The 20,504-nt window shown below is 40.3% G+C and overlaps 1 protein-coding gene across 1 annotated transcript in view; it reads right to left on the bottom strand.

The window, feature by feature from the left end:
- Nucleotides 1-20,504, bottom strand: part of LOC138743234 (septin-8-A-like) — a 76,235-nt gene that overhangs the window by 21,873 nt on the left and 33,858 nt on the right. The window contains exon 5 of the mRNA XM_069898206.1: nucleotides 77-191. Coding sequence (XP_069754307.1) covers nucleotides 77-191 — 115 coding nt within the window. The remainder of the gene's footprint in view (nucleotides 1-76; nucleotides 192-20,504) is intronic.

The raw sequence follows: 20,504 nt of genomic DNA, 5'->3' as shown, positions 1-20,504 counted from the left end.
TATAATAGGTTTGGACAATCACAACATATCCAGGACTACCATATATGCAAGTTTTAATGTATTAAAAGGTACTTACCCACACAAAGAATATTGAAACAGAAACCTTGTGAGACAGACTTACTGACTAACTGATCAGGAAGGCTGTCAAAACCAACATGACCACCAAGGTCGAGGTTCCGCTTCTCTGGGGCCTGGGTTTAAAAGATAAAACAAAATAAAGGTCATAAAAAAGAACACGTGTCCTTTTTATTATCAATATGCATTCATATAAAGGCACCCAAACTAGAAGATGGCCAGCATTACTTTGATGGAAAGCAAGAGAAATAGTTATGCCCTTTTCTAGAATTCTAAATGCCCATCTCCACACACCTCCCAATCACCACATCATCGAAAATACCACTAAGATTACCTGCTGTTTTTATTTCTTCGTGAACAATCACATCCTCTCTACCTCCAAGCGTTTTTATTTTCCATTTTGGTGCAAGTGCAAGGGACAAGACTTCCTACCTATCAACACAAGAGTCAAACAAGGACGTCTGCAGATGCTGGGGTCAAGTGCAATGCACAAACAAACTCAGCAGGTTATGCAGCATCCTAAGGAAGTAAAGGGTAACCAATATTTTGGGACTGGGTCCTTCAACAGGTAGAAGGAACAAAAAAAAGCAGCAGGTATTTTTGCTGATATCTTGAAGAAGGCAGCAGGCCCTAAATGCTGGTTAACGTTTACTTCCTGAAGATGCTGTGAGACCTGTTGAGTTTCTCCAGTGTTTTTGTATATCAACATGAGGTTTGGAAAAGACTAACAGTTAATGACTATTCGGCTCAGTTTCTTTGATAAAAGATTGGCAACCTATCACAAAAAGTTCAAGTTATCAGCCATGTTGTTTGAGAAAGCACATGCTTTTACCCCACCACCGATTACTCCACTGAGATGGATAAAACTTGTCCAAATGTGATTTGCCCTCAATTACTGCAAGTTACAGAATTGAAAAAAAGTCAGTGGAAGGTGGAGTGTAAGAAAATAGGGAGTTAGAGAAATTCCTTTCAGGGCAAAAGGTTTCTGTTTGTATTAATACCCACACCAGAACAATAATGTCTGACAACAATCTGGAATTGAATTATTTGTGTTTAAGTGTCCAGTGACAAACTTTTTTTGTGCACAATTTCTCTCTATTGCTACCATAACCTATTTTATTCTCCCCACATTCAGAGAGAACAAAATAGTTTAAGCATGAAATTATATCAATGAAATACTGTGAAAATGTTTCTTTTTAAAACAAAGGAGAGATCACTGTAAATTTGAATTGTTCACTGTCACATGTACTGATATATAGTGAAAAAATATTTTGCATCCTATCCAGGCAAGTCAACCCACATGCGAGTACAATAGGTAGCGCAAAGTGTAATGTTACAGAGTTCAGTTAAAACAGTGCAAGGGGTGCAGTGAGGTAGGATCCAGAAATCAGTTTATTACTAATCACAAGTCCATTCAAGAGACCTGTGAAAGCAGGAAAGAAACTGGGTTTGAATTCTTCAGTGCAAGTTTTCAAACTCATACATCTTCTGCCTGACAGGAGGGGTAGGAGAAAAAGAAAGCTTGTCGATGGAAGTGGAGATGGACTCTAGGCAGGGGAGGGTGGTTTGTGTGATGGCCTTGGTTGCTTTCAGAACTTTTGGCAGTTTCTTGCTGTATTAGGCAGAGCAAGTTCCAATGTCAAGCTTTGATGCATTCAGACAGGATACTTCTCATTACACAGAAAATGAGACTCAATTTGTACTGGACAGCTGGAACTCAGCAGCAATAGCCACTTTAAAATTCATCCAAGTTCAACAGAAAACTTCATTGCTCACCCAATAAAGGAATGACTTGTATGAGATAACAATGGCAACAGACCATCAAATTAACAATCCAGCATCCATTAGAGTATAAAATAGTAAAATGTTTATAATTGTGAACTACATCATAGATACACCAGAAATGAGTGTAGGTACAAATATTCCATGAAATTTAATTAAACACAAAAAACCCACATCCATATTTACTATTGTTTAAGAAAAAGGACATGTCATTGATCACCACCATCATGTCCTTCCTGGCTACTTGCCTCCACCACCATCTTGAACAACATGGTTTTATGCGTTACCTGACGAATTCCTCCAGCATTTTTGCTTAATGTAATTCATCACAACATTGTTTTGGTAAAAGCTAAAACATGATCAGTTTTACATTTGAGATTTCGTGGCACTTCCAAACTGTCACTTAATTGTGGTCTCACTAAAATCCAACATTTCCTTGATTTTTGATTTACTTAATTTGAGATGCTCTTCAACAAGACTGAACACACACAAATTCTTGCAAAAGAATAGCTTTAACGGTACTGAAATCCAACAATATAATACATAGTCATTCTTGGCTATAGAACAAATCGAAGCACAAAACGGGCTCAACATTATGAATTTTTAACTAATTTTAAACTGTTCACCAACATCATTTGAAATTGGAAGAGCTTCAATTTTAATTGTTAATATCTGTGAAAACAACAACAGATAGCAAACTAGGTTTATTACATTAGAGCGCAAAACAAATTTAAATTAAATTTCAATTTAGACATACAACATGGTAACAAGCCCTTCTGACCTACGAGCCCTCGCCACCTGAATACCCCAATTAACCTCCAACCCTCATACATTTTGAAAGATGGAAGGAAACCAGAGCACCCAGAGGAAACTCATGCAGACATGGGGAGAACATACAAACTCCTTACACACAGCACCTGATTCAAACCCGATCGCTGGCACTGTAACAGCGTTGCGCTAACCATGCCGCCCAAATGTGGAAAGTCTACTGTAGGCAGTATTTTTGGATGGAGTAAATGTGTTGTGGCCCTCTCCTGTCAAATCAGATAGTTAAATTGCAGTCATTGCTGCCAAGTTTCCTTGGTAGCAACCTGATAATTTACAGCTGTACCAGCTGGAAACTGCCATCAGGGAAGGAGATACCCAGCAACAGACTATCTTTTGTTATGCCCCAACATCCAGGACAACAGACTAGATAGACCCAAGAAGCTGTGGTGGGCAGCAGCAAAAAGAAACTACTTCAGATTTTGTTTCTGGTCCCTTTGACAATGAGCTGGATAATTGTAGAACCATTGATGCAGCTCAAGTTGAAGCCAGCAGAGCTGAATTGCTTCACGATATTGAAGGAATGATTTGTGTTACCATGGATTGATTTTTGATCATGACACCCATTAAGTTGTTTGTAATTCTGCAAATTGATTCAGTTAATTACGCAAATTGATTCTTTAATTTATAGCATGCATCTCAGCCTGAGAAGGGAGTGTCTATTCTTCAACCCATTTTAAATCACGGTGAAAAATAATTCCATCAAGAAGTACAGAGACAAGTATTTTCTGGGCCCGTATTTAATGAGGTAGTGGTTAAGACAGGTCACACTCCTTCACACAAGGGCACCAAGCTGTGTTGCCTTACAAATGGTGGCGGATACAGTTTACTGCCACTGAAGTTTGGTGCAACCAATCTGAGGTTGCTGTGGGTAAGGACCATAGACTAGAATATTCCCATTACCAGACATTGAAGGGCTGAGTCTGAGGGGAAGTCCCCCAAACAACAGAGGTGGGGGGTTGGGTGGGGGGAAATAAGCAACAAGGTGCCACAGTGGTGGTAATGGAATTGAATTTAACAATGCAGTGTCGGTAATGTACAGATATGAAATTAAGGGTGGGAACAGAGACTCTGAATGCTTTTTCTTTTGTAAATAATTTATTGTCTATTTTTGGTTTTAAAACAGTTTACTACTGCTCATACCATCCTTTTTCCCCCTATTCTTGGATGTCTGCAGCACAGGGATCAATTCACATTGTATAGAGAGAGATGGGAGTAAATGGAAATGAAAAGCTTGGCTACACAGAAACACAAAACTGGCTAAAATTAAACAGGAAGAGGCAGAAAATTAGTAAACTGAAATCTCAACAATGGGAGAACTAAATTATTTAATTTAGAGATACAGCACAGTAACAGACCTTCCGGCCTATGAGCTTGTGCTGCCCAGTTACACCAATTAATCTACACACCTCATACATTTTTGGAGGGTGGGAGGAAAGCCACACAGGTCACAAGGAGAATGTGCAAACTCCTGATAGACTCGTAAAAGTAGCACTTGAAGAGATCTCTCACAATGGTGGCCGACATCAGATAACTAGAGTAGTTGGATGGTGTAGGGGACCAGTCACTCATGGGGCGGGACAATACCCCATCCCAGGATAGCAGTACCGCGGTGACCAAGCGGGCAGAGCAGTCATCAGAGATCTGGAGGGCCACCTCCAGTGTCTAAGTTCAACTGCCCTTTGCAAATTGATACCTTTTTTTGCTCCAATTGCCATTGCTGTATGTACCCAGAGCAAACACCATCCACATACATGTCGCTGATGAGGTCCCCTGCATTCTGGGCAGCCGACACTGCCTTAGTCACACGCCCTACACAGGATCCCAAGGGCCCCACAGGTACTTGCCACTCGACTCACCAGGTCGCTGTTTTCTGGTGGCCAGGAGATGTCTGGCGTAGACCTTATTAACTCTCCTTTGATACTAGGCCTTGAGGGTGTCCATAGTTGCTTGGTGCGAGCTGGTGTCACTGATCAATGGGAACACTTGGGGCCCAACACACGAGAGGTGTCGTCTCAGTCATCCATGACTGCTGCCAGGAAATCTTTGAAGCAGTGTAGCCAAAGTTTGAATGTTTTCGGGGTGTACGGTGACTGGGTGGGGGTGGGGGGGTCCAATATCAAGGTTCTCAGGTTTCAGGTACTGTTCCATGCTTTTTTGAAAATTGTAATTAATGAAATTGATGTACTGTCAATAATCACAAAAAGTTGATATTGTGAAACTATCAGGTTTTTAATAACTAAAGACAGGAACTACCATCAACCTCACTGATCGAAGCAAAGAAAAAAGGAAACATGCAAGGGACTATGGGTAGGATCAGTCTCAGGAATCATGTCCAGCCGGCAGCAGCCAATCATGGCATAATAGTGATTTACCACACAGATAGTTCCACATTCAAACCTGGGTCATTGTGCTAGTGATGTGTTCTCCAATGCAAAAATATTTTTGAAGGCTAGGCACATGATGAGAACGGTGACTCGTTTTCCAGTCCAGTACGCATCATTGGCAAGGCAACCATGTTTAAAACTGAACATTGCTATTAACATAGAAAACATCAGTTTTAATTGAACATTGTGTGCGTTAAACAATGGTTACTTCAAATCTAGAGAATCAAACATCACTCATTACATAGCCTGGTACGACAAGACTCAGAAACAAAAAAAAAGAAAGCAAATATTGGAAATCTAAAATAAAAGCAAAAACTGCTTGAAAATGGGTAAGATAGTATCTGTGTAGAGAAGAGTTAATGCTCAAGTTTAATGACCTCTCTTTGGAATTAGAAGTTTGAAAATGAAATATAAAAACAAAGACAAGTCTGTGATAGGGTGGAACCAAGGGATGAAATGTTACAAAAATAGCTGTTTCCTTTTAAAAGAGGGCCTTGTTAATCACAAACCTTCTAGGAGGGGGAACATGTAGATGAATTACAAAAGGAAGATAAATAAAAATAGGGAATGGAGGGGTATAGATCATGTACGGGCAGAAGAGGCTTATCATCGTATTTAGCTTCATGAATTGAAGGGCATGTTCTTGTGCTGTATTGTCCTACTCTCTATAAAAACAGCTATGGTCGAGTTTAAGTATAAAAACAAATCATTTGCCATAAATCTGAAATAGATGAGAGTGCTGGCCAATTTTGACATAAAAATAAAGAGTTAGTTTTCCTGACGTTATTGATTTCAGTATTCAGTTCCAAGACTTGTGAAATGTTTACTCCTGAGATGATATGCTATTCCTCAAGTCTACATAAGCTTCATTGGAAGACTGAAAAGGAGGACAGAGGTCAGTATAACCTCTTCCCCAGACAATTCCTTACCATAATACAGGAGAACCTCACCAAGCCTAATCTTTACTGCTTCCTTCTATTGAAATGGGAAAACCAATTGTATTTTCCAGTGAGCTCCAGGCACAAAAATCAACGCTATCTAATTTATTTGAGGCAAGTCAAGTGTATGGTCATCTGTTTGTACAAATACAATCCAATGAAACAGCGTTCTCCTGTCCTCGGTGCAAAACACACAGACACACCACCAGATATAACAGCCAAATAATACATATGCAGGACAAGTCTTCCCTATACAAATAAATAAATTTTGCTTCCTGAATATGGAGTCACGGATAGTTAGTGCAAGCTTTGGTCATTCAGCATTCTCTGCCGTGGGAAGAAGCTGTTCCTCAGCCTGGTGGTGCTGGCTCAGGACTAGCTGAAGGATGCTGTACAACAGCTTCTGGCCAAAGTGGGTTCAAATTGCATTACACTTAACATCAACTCTACTCAATGGGAAGTGCACTTACATCCAATAACTTGTTTTTGCATTGCAAGCACAGATTTTTTTTTAAAAATCCATCAGAGCTTTTGTTGACAACACGAAATGCAATTTTTAATATGTGGAAATACCAGTATTAATTAGAATTGCAGACTAATGTCTTGTCAGTTATTGGTCATTAAATCATTCTGAAACATCTTTTGAAATAGCTTTCTCCTTGAGAAAAAAAAAGAAAATACCATTACAAATCTTTAAACTGATAATAGATTATAAAATAATGGATGTCTTCTTCGATTTAATGATTTTAGCAAAATGTCAATTTATTTTGGCTGAAAACAAGCTTCACATGATCTGCAATAGCCCCAACAAACTACTGCTTTGAATAAAGCAATTTGAACCACAAAATCCAAAGGACTGTGTGCATCTGAACTTCAAAATTATTGTTTTCTTCACTGATGGGTGAAAATATTGGAATTAACACAAGCGTGAGATAGTAACAGAACAACAAGCGTTTATTTTCAAGAATAAAAAGCAACAATGTCAAAGCTTTAATTCACAGAAATCTTTTTGCAGTGAGATTTGCTGTTGGACCTTGTAGATATTTTTAAAAAAACATTCAAAATCATAAGGGTTTCTTCTGCCGTCAAAACTTTCTTTATGAACAATAATTTATTTCAACACAGCATGTATAGAAATAGCTGTTCCGTTGGCTGTCAAAGAATGACTAAAGACAGTGACTCTCCCAGAATGACTTTTTAAAAAAAACATTGCATCAGCATTAAACCACAGTGAGTCTGTCCACATTTCTCAATTCCTGTAACAATTTCCTCCAGGTGAGCTCTATTGACAAAATTGGCAGCAGTTTTGTCTTTATTCTGTTCAGTTCATGACTTCCAACTTACCTTAACAATTTGGATGCAATTGATTTCCACTTGAACTCCGAAAATAAGATTTTTATTGTTTAGATTTCCATCCACGTTATTATCAGAGTCTCTGAAGCAACTCTCTTTTGCTTCTTTTGTCTCACATTACAAGGGGCGCCGGGCAATGCTAATATCAGCTCCTTGTCTACCTTTCAGCAGGTAAAATTTAAAGTATAGAATTTTTATGTATTATTACATGAAAATAAAAGGAACTTTGAAACTTATCTCAACAGAATTACTGCAGAATGAATGCATTCGCACTCACCTGAAGGCCACAGTTACCTTCCAACACCCTTTTCAATTGATGGAAGGGGATAGTCTGAGAGCAAAGATTTTGTACTCCACTCCCACTGCTGTGTCATAAGGATTGTGATCAATCCTCTTCATCGCCCACAATTTCAATTCATATTGCTGGTTTAGAACACATCAGAACTGCAGTCTGCACTGAACAGAATGTCCAATTTAAGCACATGCCTATCTTAAAGCCTTTTAAATGCTATTATTGTATTTGCTTCCACTACTACTTGTAGCCCATTACAGGCACCTATCACTGATTAAAGAAACATGCCCCACACATCTCCTTTAAATTTTCCAATTCTCATAAAGAAAATGCTGACCCTCCAATTGATATGCCATAAGCAAGGACCAGTCTTGTATCATACTGTAGGCTCTTATTAACAGAAGAAGCCATCTCTACTGAGCAGTGGAATAAATTGCACCATCTGTTATACCAGTAGGGTGAAGCCAATCTACAGCCATAACCAATAGCAAGCAGTCAGCATAATACATTGCATCACTCATGATAAACTTCTATCAGACTCATCAGTCTCAGACACTCCAGAGAAAATAAGCCACATTTGTCCAACCTCTCCCAATAGATCATATCCTCTAATCCAGGCAACATCTTGGTGAACCTCTTCTGTACCCTTTCCACAACCTCTGTAATGGGGAGACAAGAAATGTACACAGTACTCCAAGTGCAACCTCAAAGTTCTTATACAGCTGCAACACGACTTTTTTACTTTTGTATACAATGCCCCATCCAATGAACTCAAGCATATCATGCACATCTTTTTATTTAAAAAAAACCACCCCTATCTACCTCCATGGGACTTTCAAGGATCTATGGACAAGAATCCCTAGAATTCTCTGCACAATAATGCTTTTAAGACCCCTGCCATGAACTGTTTAGGTTCCATTTTCATTTGACTTCCACTTGTCTGGATTGAATGCCATCTGGCATTTCTATGACCCATATCTGTAATGGGTCTATATCTTGCTGGAATTTTTGGTAGCCCTCTACACTGTCCACAACTCTACCAATCTTTGTCTAACTGTAAACATCCAGGTCGAGGATATAATTCACAAACCGAGGTATAGCACAAATCCCTGTGGAATAGCACTGGTCATTGGGCCAGCTAATTCAGAATCCAAACTACCAATTGACAGTGGATCCCATACATCTGTATCTCAGGATCAGCCTGCCATGACAGACCTTGTCAAATGCCTTACTGAATTTTATGTGGACAAGATCTACTGCCCTACACTTGTCAATCACCTTTGTCACCTCCTCAAAAAGGTGATTCATGACTCACCCGACACCATGCCGCGTTAACTGTTCCTAATCTAATGGTGCCTTTCAAATTGCACGTCCCGAAGTGTCATCTTCACTGGCTTCCAAACAACTGATGCAGGGTTCACTGGTCTAGAATTTGCTTGATTATCCTTATCTCCTTTCTTGAACAATGCCTCAATATTGGCTACTCTGCAGGCATCCAAGATCTTGCCTGTTGGTTGTGCAGAGACAAAGATTTCTGCTAAGTCCCCAGCAATCTCCTGCAGTACACAAAAAAAGTGCTAGAAAAACTCACAGATCACACACCATCCATGGGAAGCAAAAGGAGGTCGGCATTACAGTTACAGGCCTAAGCCCTATTTCTGGAGAACTTCTGCATGAGCTGCCGAGTTTCTCCAACATGTTTTTGTGTGCTGAATTAGACCCATCATCTGCAGATTATCTTGTTTATCCCCAGCAGTCTCCTCCTGTGCCTCTTTCAATAACCTGGGACCCATCTCACCAGACCTAATGCTCTGTAAAGTCCCATCACCATCTCTTTTTTTCCCAACTCAAAATGCCTCAACACATTATTGTTTCATCGACTACCCTCTCTTTGACTAACCTCCATGTCCTTCTCCTTATTGATGGACAGTATCATTTAGCACCTTGCCCACTTTTGCTGACACCAAACATAAATTCCCTCCTTTGTCCTTGATTGGTCCTATACAAAGTTTAAAGTTCAAAAGTTCAGATTTATAAAAGTCAGAATACACAGATCACATACAGGCAGAATTACCACTTATTGGTAATTAACTTAACTGTATTCGAGAAGATACACGTTAACAAGTTTTTAAAAAAGTAAACAAATTGACTGTGCAGTACAGAGAGAGAAAAAAAATCAATGAAGTGCAAAAGTAAGAGACCTTAAATGAGTCCCTGATTGAGTTTTGTTGTTGAGGAGTCTGATGATGGAGGGAGGGCAATTGTTCCTGAATCTGGTGCCGTGAGTTTTATAACATCAATAACCTCTTTCATGATGGCAGTAGTGAGAACAGAATGTGTGCTGGGTGGTGTGGATCCTTAATGATTTTTGCTGCTTTCTGATGGCAGCATTCCCGGTAGATGTTCTTGATGGTGGGGAATGATTTGCCTGTGATGTCCTGGCCGGTGTCCATTACCATTTTCAGGGCTTTTGCCATACCAGACTACGATACAGCCAGTTAGTTGGTTCACACAGGTGTTAAGGTCACGGCCAGTTTGGGCCAGACACATACTTCCTGCTTCAACATGCTTTACAGCAGTCATTCTCAATAGGAATTTTAAGGCCCCCCCTCGGGGCCACAGCACATTTAAGGGTGGGGGCACAGATTGAAGTCATAAAATATTTTTAATGTTTTTTATGTAGTTGGTCGGAGTGACATACAGAAGAAACCAAATAAACTTGACTGCTTCACAGGGAAGGGGGCCCAAAACATTGAGCGGAGTCTGAAGGGGGGCTTACCAACAAAAATAGTTGAGAATGGCCGCTTTACAGAATCCACAGTGGAATTTAAATATTTGTTCTTAGTGAATAAAATCACCAAGAAAAATGTGATGAAAATCTGACACTACTACATGTATATTGAAACAATAAAGCAAAATCATAAAGAACTGTGTCTTTTCTGATTAAAAACTATTGACAAAAATTTCTTTTTGACAGTTGCAAACATCCACAATGAGTACTGTTGGCCTTAAACCCTTCTAAATTACAATCACAAGATAAAGAACTCCCCACTCCCATAGCTTTCCACTTGTTTGTTCGAAAGGTTAAACCAAATTTCATTTACGAGGAAAAGGAAATTAGGCTCTTCTACCGTGATAAAGGAGGCTTTACCTTACATCTGATCAGACCCAATAATGACAACATTCCAAATCTTTCATTTCTAGACAGCATTGCTAAACATAGAATTGAACATGCTGAGTTTTACATTAGCTCTTCTTACACAAAGATATCACAATACTGCCTTAAAGAAGACCTGTCATTAAGCCAGCTTTACTTTAAAAAAAATACACTGAACCAAACAACACCAGCATAATGCAATTTAGTGTTGTGACAACCTCTTGGTGTTGTGACAACCTGGCTTAAAGGCGGGACTACAATGAACCCCAAAACCCCAACAGCGTGGCGCAATATTCCCGCCTTGAAGAGGCTGTGTAAAAGGGGCTATTGATTCCACCCCATTGATGGTCATTATTTTCTTCCAGATGGTTTTGTTCTTGGTTTGTTATGAAGTGCTTTTAATTGTCAGACTCACTAATCATGGTATGCCCAACATGATAATTAACCACCAGCTGGCTACAGAACTTTTATAATTGTCACTCAGCAAAATGGGAAATGGCTCCTAGGGTTTCCACTTCCTTGTTCAGCGATTTTTCCCTTCATCTATTTCAAGCCTTTGTCTGGTGTTATGAATACCTAAAAATAAAGTAACTGTAGATTTACAAAGTTTTAAAGAGAAGATGTCCATCACTAATGACTTGCTGAAGTGCACCAATGCCAAACTCTATTCCAGGACCCTGTTAATAACTTTGCTAGTGAATATGTCTCTTCTTTCAAGAAGGATTGTTTTAAACAACTTTTCATGCACTGTAACTTGTTGGTTCCAGCCTTCCCAATCAGTACTCAGAGACAAACTTATCAAGGGCTCAAGCCCAAAACATTGGTCTTGTATCTTTATTATATAAAGTGCACTGAGTTTCTCCAGCATTGTGTTTTTACTTCAATCACGGTATCTGCAGACCTTCATGTTTTAATCTTAATTTCATTGCAACAGGTCTTAAGATTCAAAGCTGATGTGGCAAGCCACAGAAATTTTCGAGCAAAGATTAAAAATTCTATTTCTCCTACCTCTCAGTGGAAATCTTTTCAAAATTAATTTTGGGCAAGACAGCATATGAAGTATTTAAAATGAAATAATTACTCTAATTACAGCTGACAATGTAGTGATTCGAGCACTTGCCTATCCAGATGCTCCCTAGACATCAGAAATGGCTATTTTGAAAAATAAAATAGCCAAGGTGCCAATAATCGCACTTCTAATATTTTGAACGAGCATTTTGTTTCACACCAAGTTCAGCCAAACTGAGTTGAGAACTCGATCATACTGGTATCGAAAAGGAAGCATATCCACAATAAAGAATATACTCCCATGAGCATTTTCAGCATTAAAAGAGATTTTCAGCGAAATGCCATAATTTATCACCCAATCATAATGGATTTAGCAACTGGAGCAGGTGCGTGGCTGGGAGCAATTGCTGACATCAATCATTCAGTTCAAATCAATTACAAATTGTAAAAAAAAATTCCAACTGGTTTATTTCATTCGTATTGAGAAAGAATATGCATTGCATATATGACCAAACCAAATGTTTACTTTAAGTTCTTTTTAGTTCATACAACATTACAGAAGTACTTCTTCAGGGTAGCAACCTTCAAAGAGATTTCAGAGAGTTTTGCAGGAGACATAAGTAAAACACAGAAGTCTGCAGACAGCATGGTTGAAGTTAAAGTACAATATTGGAGAAACTCACCAGGTCAAACAGTGTAATTTATATATTATGGAACATTACAGCACAGTACAGGCCCTTTGGCCCACAATGTTGTGCTGACCTACATTATACCAAAAGAAATTAAACCCTCCTGGTCTCTAATTTCTTTAACCATGTGGCTGACAATGTATCTGTTGAATGTTCCAGCTTCCACCACCACCATCTCTGGCAATGCATTCTAGGCACCCACAACTCTCTGTGTAAAAACTACCCTGATGTCTCCCCTAAAGTTTCCTCCCTTCGATAGACTGAATGGAACCCACCCCCACCCCCTGCATGTGGACGCACAATACTACTTACTGGGTTCTCCACAACCTAAGGTTGATATTGCACATCATTTGCCAAACTCCACTTAAAACAAATCTTCAAAAAAGGAATTGCATCAGAATTTACAGTCTTGGTACTTGAATTAAAAAAGGCCATTTAACTATTGATAACATGTACTGTTGAAAAAGGAGATAAGTATAGTCTACGGAAATGATCAGGAGAAATTTTATCTTTTGAACCGGTTATGCTATTGAAATGAGATGGTAGCTAAACTTTTTTTCACCAGAATAAGGTTGCTTATACAATTCTATTAAATCAGATTCAAAATTAATGAAATGTCCCAGTTACAATTGCTGTTTGCTTGATCAAGGTGTATTAAAGTAGAAACAACAACTTGGGTGCTTTAAATTCGCAAAGAGGTAGCAGGTTTTGCAAACAAATGAGATGAGGCCAGGCCGTATGAAGGAGGGAGACATCAATGGTCCAAAATTCATCTAGGGCAGTGGTTTTCAAACTGCCCCCCTAAACTCACCCATCACCTTAAGCCATAAGTGCTTTGTGATTAGTAAGGGATGGCTTAAGGTGGTATGTGAGTGGAAAGAAAGTTTGAAAACCACTGTTTTAATCGTACCTAATTGACTTGTTATGTGCATGGTTTTTATAACTCTGAAGGAAGTGGCCCAATGACAATTTTTCTCAAGCAAAATATTTTAGTAGCAATTGGGTCTAGAACAGTGATTCTCAACCTTCCCTTCCCACTCACATACCACAGAGCACTTATGGCATAGGGATTACTTAAAGTGGAATGTGAGTTTAGGGGAGCAGTTTGAAAACCACTGATCTAGGGGTTTAATACAATTAAGAGGCAGTCGACAATCTGGTTTAGATTCAGAGACACATAGGGATTGTGGATGCTGGAATCTGGAGCCATGACAAAATCAATGCACTAGAGGAGCAGACAGAGCATTCCTGGAAGAACTTAGCAGCTCAGACTGTAGCAATGGGTCAAAATGTTCAGTCAACATGATGTCGAAATCCTTCATCAAGACCCGTGCATGTGATCTGACCTGCTAATGTCCTCCAGAAATTTTTTTGTCTACTCATGATTCCAGAATCTGCAGATTATTAGAGATACTAAAACCCTGTAAGGATCCTTTCCTTTCTCTCAATATCTCTGTCACATCTGCTCCCAGAATGAGGTCTTCCATGCCAGATTTTTAGTGATACCTCCTTTTTCAAACACCATGGCTTCCCCTCTACCACCATCAACTCAGCCCTCACCTGCATATCCTCCATTACCTGTACATTTGCCCTAGCCCCCTCGTCCCCACTCACAACAAGGACAGGACCCTTTGTCCTCACCTACCACCCACCAGCCTCCACATCCAACAATATCTCCTCCGCTATTTGCACCACCTACTATGTGATCCCACCACTAGACACATTCCCTCTTCTTCTCTTCTTCATCTTTCAAACCGCATCCTCCGTGACTCCCTTGTCCACTCCTCTCTCCCCTTGGCACCTACTAATGTGACTGCACCTCCTCCCTCACCAGCATTCGGGGCCGCAAACAGTCCTTCCAAGTGAAGCAACATTTCACTTTTGGATCTGCAGGGGTTATCAACCACATCCAGTGATCTCCTTTACATTGAAGGGATAGGGTGCAGACTGGGAGATTGCTTCATTGTGCACTTTGCCTCTGTCTGCCAGAATAGCAAGGAACTCCCAGTGGCCCCCCATTTCAATTTCCCACCCCATTCCCTTGCTGACATGACCATGGTCTCATGCACTGCCAAATGGAGACCACCCAAAAATTGGAGGAACAACACATCATCTTACATCTGAGCACCCTCCAACCGGAAGGGATGAACATTGACCTCCAGTTTCCGTTAGAACCCCACCCCCAAATCTTTCTATGTCCTATATCCTCTAGCTCTATCTTGGCCTCTCTGTCTCTCTTGCTCTCTTTTCCCTCTGTCTCCTTTCACAGGGCAAAAAAAAAATCCTCACCTTTCCTCTCTCGTCCTCTTATCATATCCAATTAACATCTTTTGTCCATTTGTCTATACTCCTCCCCCTCCATTTCTTCCCCATTTTCACCAGCCTTCTATAAAGACACCAAATTCTCTTTTAAAAAAAAACTCTTACCTGAGGAAAGAGTCAGGCCAGAAATGTCAGTAATACATCTTTACCTCCAATAGACGCTATGAGACCACTTGAGTTCCTCCAGCATCTGTTTTTTTTTTTCCCCCCTGCAGCTTTTGTGCTCAACTACTGGAGGAACTTAGTGATTTGTACAGCATCTGTTTTTTTGGGGGGGAGGGTGGAGGGAGTGGAAGAACTGTGGACATTTCAAGTCAACACACTGCATCAGAATCAAGTGGGGAAAGGAAAGCTGCAGTCTCCAGCAAAAACAGCAACATTTCATCCCCTCTCCCCAGAAGTTGTTTCATTGCTTGTTTAGATTCATATTGTTGTCAGGCAGGTTAATGGAATTGGCAACTAAGAGTTTTTAGTAGGGACCATGAACAAAAGAAAAACTTTATCTTCCCCCTTTAGGTTCCTCCATGTAAACCAAGATCACAAAATATTTCCTTGTGGTCACAAACATCTGCTCAGTTTTCCCAAGCTTCAAAGGTGGAGAAAATCTGTTAATCTTCAGGCAAAAGGATGCAGAAAAATTAGAGCCACGTGTAGCCATTTTCTATGCATCATGCAGTACAATTTAAATGTAATTTAATTCAAAATAATAAATTATTTATTAATAATGAAATAATTTTAAGCAGTTAAAATTAGAATTTTTTTTTAAAAGTAATAATGAATGTTGCTGACCTATTGCAATGGAGGAACATTAGCAGCATCTGAAAACTCCTGACATTATCTTCAAAATAAAGCCAAGCCATTTAGGAATAAAATCCAAGACACACTTGTTCTTCGTAAAGGATTGCAGAATTCTAGAAATTTGCTTCTCAAAAGGGTGTGCCAAATGTAATTTTTGAAAGTGAAATCAAAGGGTATAAAGAGCAAGAACAGAATGGACAGAGTTGAACAATTTTGTGGAAAAAAAAATCATATGCTGGGAATCAGAGGGGAGAAAAAAAACAAATGTTGAAAGCACTCATTTAATCAGGCCACATCTGTAGGAAAGAAATCAACATTTCAGGCAAGAGACCTTTCAGAAGAGTTCTCACAGCCCTGTACCACCTCCACGGCACTCTTGTTTAGAGGATCCTGAAAGATTCACCAGCCTCTGCATGAAGATTTTTTTTTCTCATCTCAGGGCCGAATGGTGAACACCTTATAATTGAGACTGTTGGCACTTTCAGGTGGCCAAAATACCCCGATGTAAAGCTGTTGTTGGGAGGCCACCAGAAAACACAGTAGGCACCTGCGAGGCACACTTTGTAACTCTCCTCCAGGAGGGATAATCGCCGGAGCACTCAGGTCCCACCACGCACCTGAATGCAGCCCACCTGAAAGCGGCTGCTAAGGGGATGACAATCAGCTGGCGAGCACCTGACAGCCCCCTCCCCGCTGCCCCTGCTCCCTGGCGCGGAGAATGCACCTGAAAGTGCCTTGTGATTCCCAGATCTAGACACCTGACTGAGGAAAACATCATCCTTCATCTATCCCTTCAATTTCTGTTCAAACTCGCATTTTTCAATTACATCACCCCTCATTCTATTGAATTCTGGAGGGTACACATCCAGCCACTTGTCCTTCTTTGCCTGAACGAACAGTGTTCAATCCAGGGAACATCTGTTCCATTCCTTCTTTCACAAAGTGTTGCCTTCCATGGGTAATGAGTAGACCAGGATACAATATTCTAGATGCAGACTTACTAGAGTCTTGTTTAATAGCAGAAAGATGTCTTTATTCTTCTATTAAAATTTTCATGTGAAAATACTGTTGAAAGTGCACAGAGACAGAGGTGAGAGCAAATGCGGTCATAACCAAGAAGGTTTGACTCTTCTCTCATGATCATATTTCAAATCCACATCATTGGACAGGAAGTACGAGTGTGAAGCCGGTGTTCTGTGCTGTGTGTAGATGTCAGAGGTCTTAAAGACTTCCAGCTTCCCAGACGGCCAGATCTGCACCTGGTCTATTGAGCTGGAGCTCCTAAAGGATCGCGATAGGGAACTAGAGTTGCAGATCAATGACCTTCGTTGATAGAAAGGAGTTATAGGCAGCTGGTCACAGTGAGGTCACAGGAGACATGCAAGTGAGTCTGGAGGGAGAGGGGTAAGAGTCAGGTTCCAGAGAGTACCCCTATGGTTCATACCCCTTGACATTAAGTACTCTTGATTGGGTACTATTGGTTTGTGGGGAGGGGGGGTAGAAAGAGACAGCCTACTTGTGGGAAACAACAGTGATTTGCTAAGGCTACTAGGGAGAGTTTAAACTAGAATTGTTGGGGGATGGGGTCTGAACTGAAGAGACTGAGGAAGATGCAGTAGGCTCACAAATAGAGAAAGCTTGGTGACAGTTTGTAAGGGAGGATAGGCAGTTGATAGAGAAGGGATGCGCTCAGATGGATGATTTGAGAGGTGTCTATTTTAACACAAGTATTATGAACAAAGCAGATGAGCTTAGAGTGTGGATCGGTACTTGGAGCTATGATGTGGTGGTCATTACGGAGAACTGGATAGCTCAGGGACAGGAATGGTCATTTCAAATGCCATGTTTTTGAGACAAAAAGGGTGGGGGCATGAGACTGTTGATCAGAGATAATGTCACAGCTGCAGAAAAGGTGGACATCATGGAGGGATTGTCTATGTAGTCTCTGTGGGTGGAGATTAGGAACAAGAAGGGGTCAATAACTTTACTGGGTGTTTTTGAAAGGTCACTCAATAATAACAGGGATATTGAGGGACAGATAGGGAAACCGATTCTGGAAAGGTGTAATAATGAGTTGTTGTGATGAGAGCTTTTAATTTCCCAAATATCCATTGGCATCTCCCTAGAGCAAAGGGTTTCGATAGGATGGAGTTTGTTAGGTGTGTTCAGGAAAGCTTCTTGAAACAAGAGGAGAGTCTGTACTTGATTTGGAATTGGGAAATGAACCTGGTCAGGTGTCATATTTCTCAGTGGGAGAGCATTTTGGAGACAGTGACCATAATTCTATCTCCTTTACAATAGCATTGAAGAGAGAGAGAGGAACAGACAAGTTATAAAAGCATTTAATTGGAACAAGGAGAATTTGAGGCTATCAGGCAGGAAGTTGGACACTTAAATTGAGAACAGATGTTCTCAGGGAAAAAGTAGGGTACAGGATCCATGATGCACAAAGGCTGTAAGAAATCTAGTCAAGAAGAAAAGCTTACAAAAGAGAACTAGGTGATGTTAGAGATCTGGAGGATTATAAGGCTAACAGGAAGGAGCTTAAAAAGGAAATTAGGAGAGCCAGAAGGGGCCAGGAGATGGCCTTGATGGGCAGCATTAAAAATGTGAAGAGTAAAAGATGTGAAAGAATAGGACCCATCAAGTGTGACAGTGGGAAAGAGTGTATGGAACTCAAGGTAATAACAGGTTATTTCAGTATACACTCATGGAAAAGGATCTTGGTGATTGTAGTGTTGACTTGCAGCAGATTGAAAGGTTTGAGCATGTAGATATTAAGAGAGGATGTACTGGAGCTTTTAGAAAGCATCAAGTTGGATAAGTCACCGGGAGGGATGAGATGTACCCCAAGCTACTTGTGTGGGAGGCGAGGGTTGAGAATGCTGAGCTTCTGGCAATGATCTTTGAATCATCAATGGGGAAGGGAGAGATTCCAGAGGTTTGGAGAGTTGTGAATGTTGTTCAAGAAGGGGAGTAGAGATAGCCCAGGAAATTATAGACCAGTGAATCTTACTTCAGTGGTGGGTAAGTTAATGGAAAAGATCCTGAGAGGCAGGATTTATGAACATTTGGAGAGATACAACATAATTAAGAATAGTCAACATGACTTTGTCAAGGGCAGGTCGTGCCTTACGTGCCTGATTGAATTTTTTGAGGATGTGACTAAACACATTGATGAAGGAAGAGCAGTAGATGTTGTGTATATGGATTTCAGCAAGGCATTTGATAAGGTTCCCCATGCAAGGCTTATTGAGAAAGTAAGAAGGCAGGGGAAACAAAGAGACATTGCTCTGTGGATCCAGAACTGGCGCCCACAGAAGGCAAAGAGTGGTGGTAGATGAGTCACATTCTACATGGAGATCGGTGACCAGTGGTGTTCCTCAGGGATCTGTTCTGGGACCCTTACTCTTTATGGTTTTTATAAATGATCTGGATGAGGAAGTGGAGGGATGGGTTAGTAAATGTGCTAATGACACAAATGTTGGGGGTGTTGTGGAAGGCTGTCAGAGGTTACAGCAAGACATTGATAGGATGGAAAACTGGGCTGAGAAGTAAACCCAGATGAATGTGAAGTGGTTAATTTTCATAGGTCAAATATGATGCCAGAATATAGAACTAATGGTAAGACTCTTGGCAGTGTGAACGATCAGAGGGATCTTGGGGTCCAAGTCCATAGGATGTTCAAAGCAGCTGTGCAGATTGACTCCGTGGTTAAAAAGGCCTTCATTAATCATAGAATTGAATTTAGGAGCCGTGAGGTAATGTTTCAGCTCTATAGGACCCTGGTCAGACCCCACTTGGAGTACTGTGTGCTGTTCTGGTTGCCTCACTACTGGAAGTAGGTGGAAGCCATAGAAAGGGTGCAGAGAAGATTTACAAGGATGTTGCAAATTGAGGAGCACACCTTATGAAAACAGGTGGAGTGAACTCGGCCTTTTCTCCTTGGAGTGGAAGAGGTGTACAAGATTATGAGAGGCATTGATCGTGTGGATAGTCAGAGGCTTTTCCCCAGGGCTGAAATGGTTGCCACAAGAGGACACAGGTTTAAGATGCTGGGGAGTAGGTGCAGAGAAAATGTCAGGGTTAAGTCTTTTACGCAGAGATGGTGAATGCGTGGAATGGGCTGCCGGCAATGGTGGTGGAGGGGGTTATGACAGGATCTTCTCAGAGACTTTTGAATAGGTACATGGAGCTTTGAAAAATAGGGTTAAGGGTAAGTCTAGTAAGAGAGGGACATATTTCACCACAACTTTGTGGGCCAAATGGCCTGTATTGTGCTGTAGGGTTTCTATGTTTCTAGGAATTGATGATTGGCAAATTTTTAAAAATCCAGTGAGTAAATTCTGTGTAATTTCAGTGCAAAACACTGCAAATATACAGACAGATAGATGATACATATGCAGTGCACATATACAAATATTAAAATTAATAAATATTAATTTCTTCTGAAGTATATAAATATATACTGGAGTCTTGCGGGCATAGTGTGAGCAGTTTAATCAGTCATTCAGCAGTCTTGCTGCTCACTGAACGAAGCAGTTTCTCAGCCTGGTGGTTCTGGCTCTCACAACAATCTACTTATCGCATCAATCAGTTAATTAATTGATTACTACTTTAGTGCTACCTACCACAGACCAAAGGTGGACATCTGAAAAGTCTCATTAAAGGGCAAAATTACTTAATTCAAGTCATAGGAAAATGAGTTTGGATTACAAACTTAAATTGGTTGAAACCAGAGAGGAAGGTTAAAAGGAAAAGATATTCCTGGATTTTAAAAAGTTTAATTTCTAAATAAATTATATACATAATCGGAATAAACCATCTCACATTTCTGGGAAACTTGCATAAGTCAAGAACAAGGCCAGCACTGGAAGT

The sequence above is a fragment of the Narcine bancroftii genome, chromosome 9 (assembly GCF_036971445.1).
Source record: "Narcine bancroftii isolate sNarBan1 chromosome 9, sNarBan1.hap1, whole genome shotgun sequence".
Taxonomy (NCBI): Eukaryota; Metazoa; Chordata; class Chondrichthyes; order Torpediniformes; family Narcinidae; genus Narcine; species Narcine bancroftii.
Note: the sequence above shows the minus strand (reverse complement) of the source record. Positions and strands in the feature narration are given on the sequence as shown.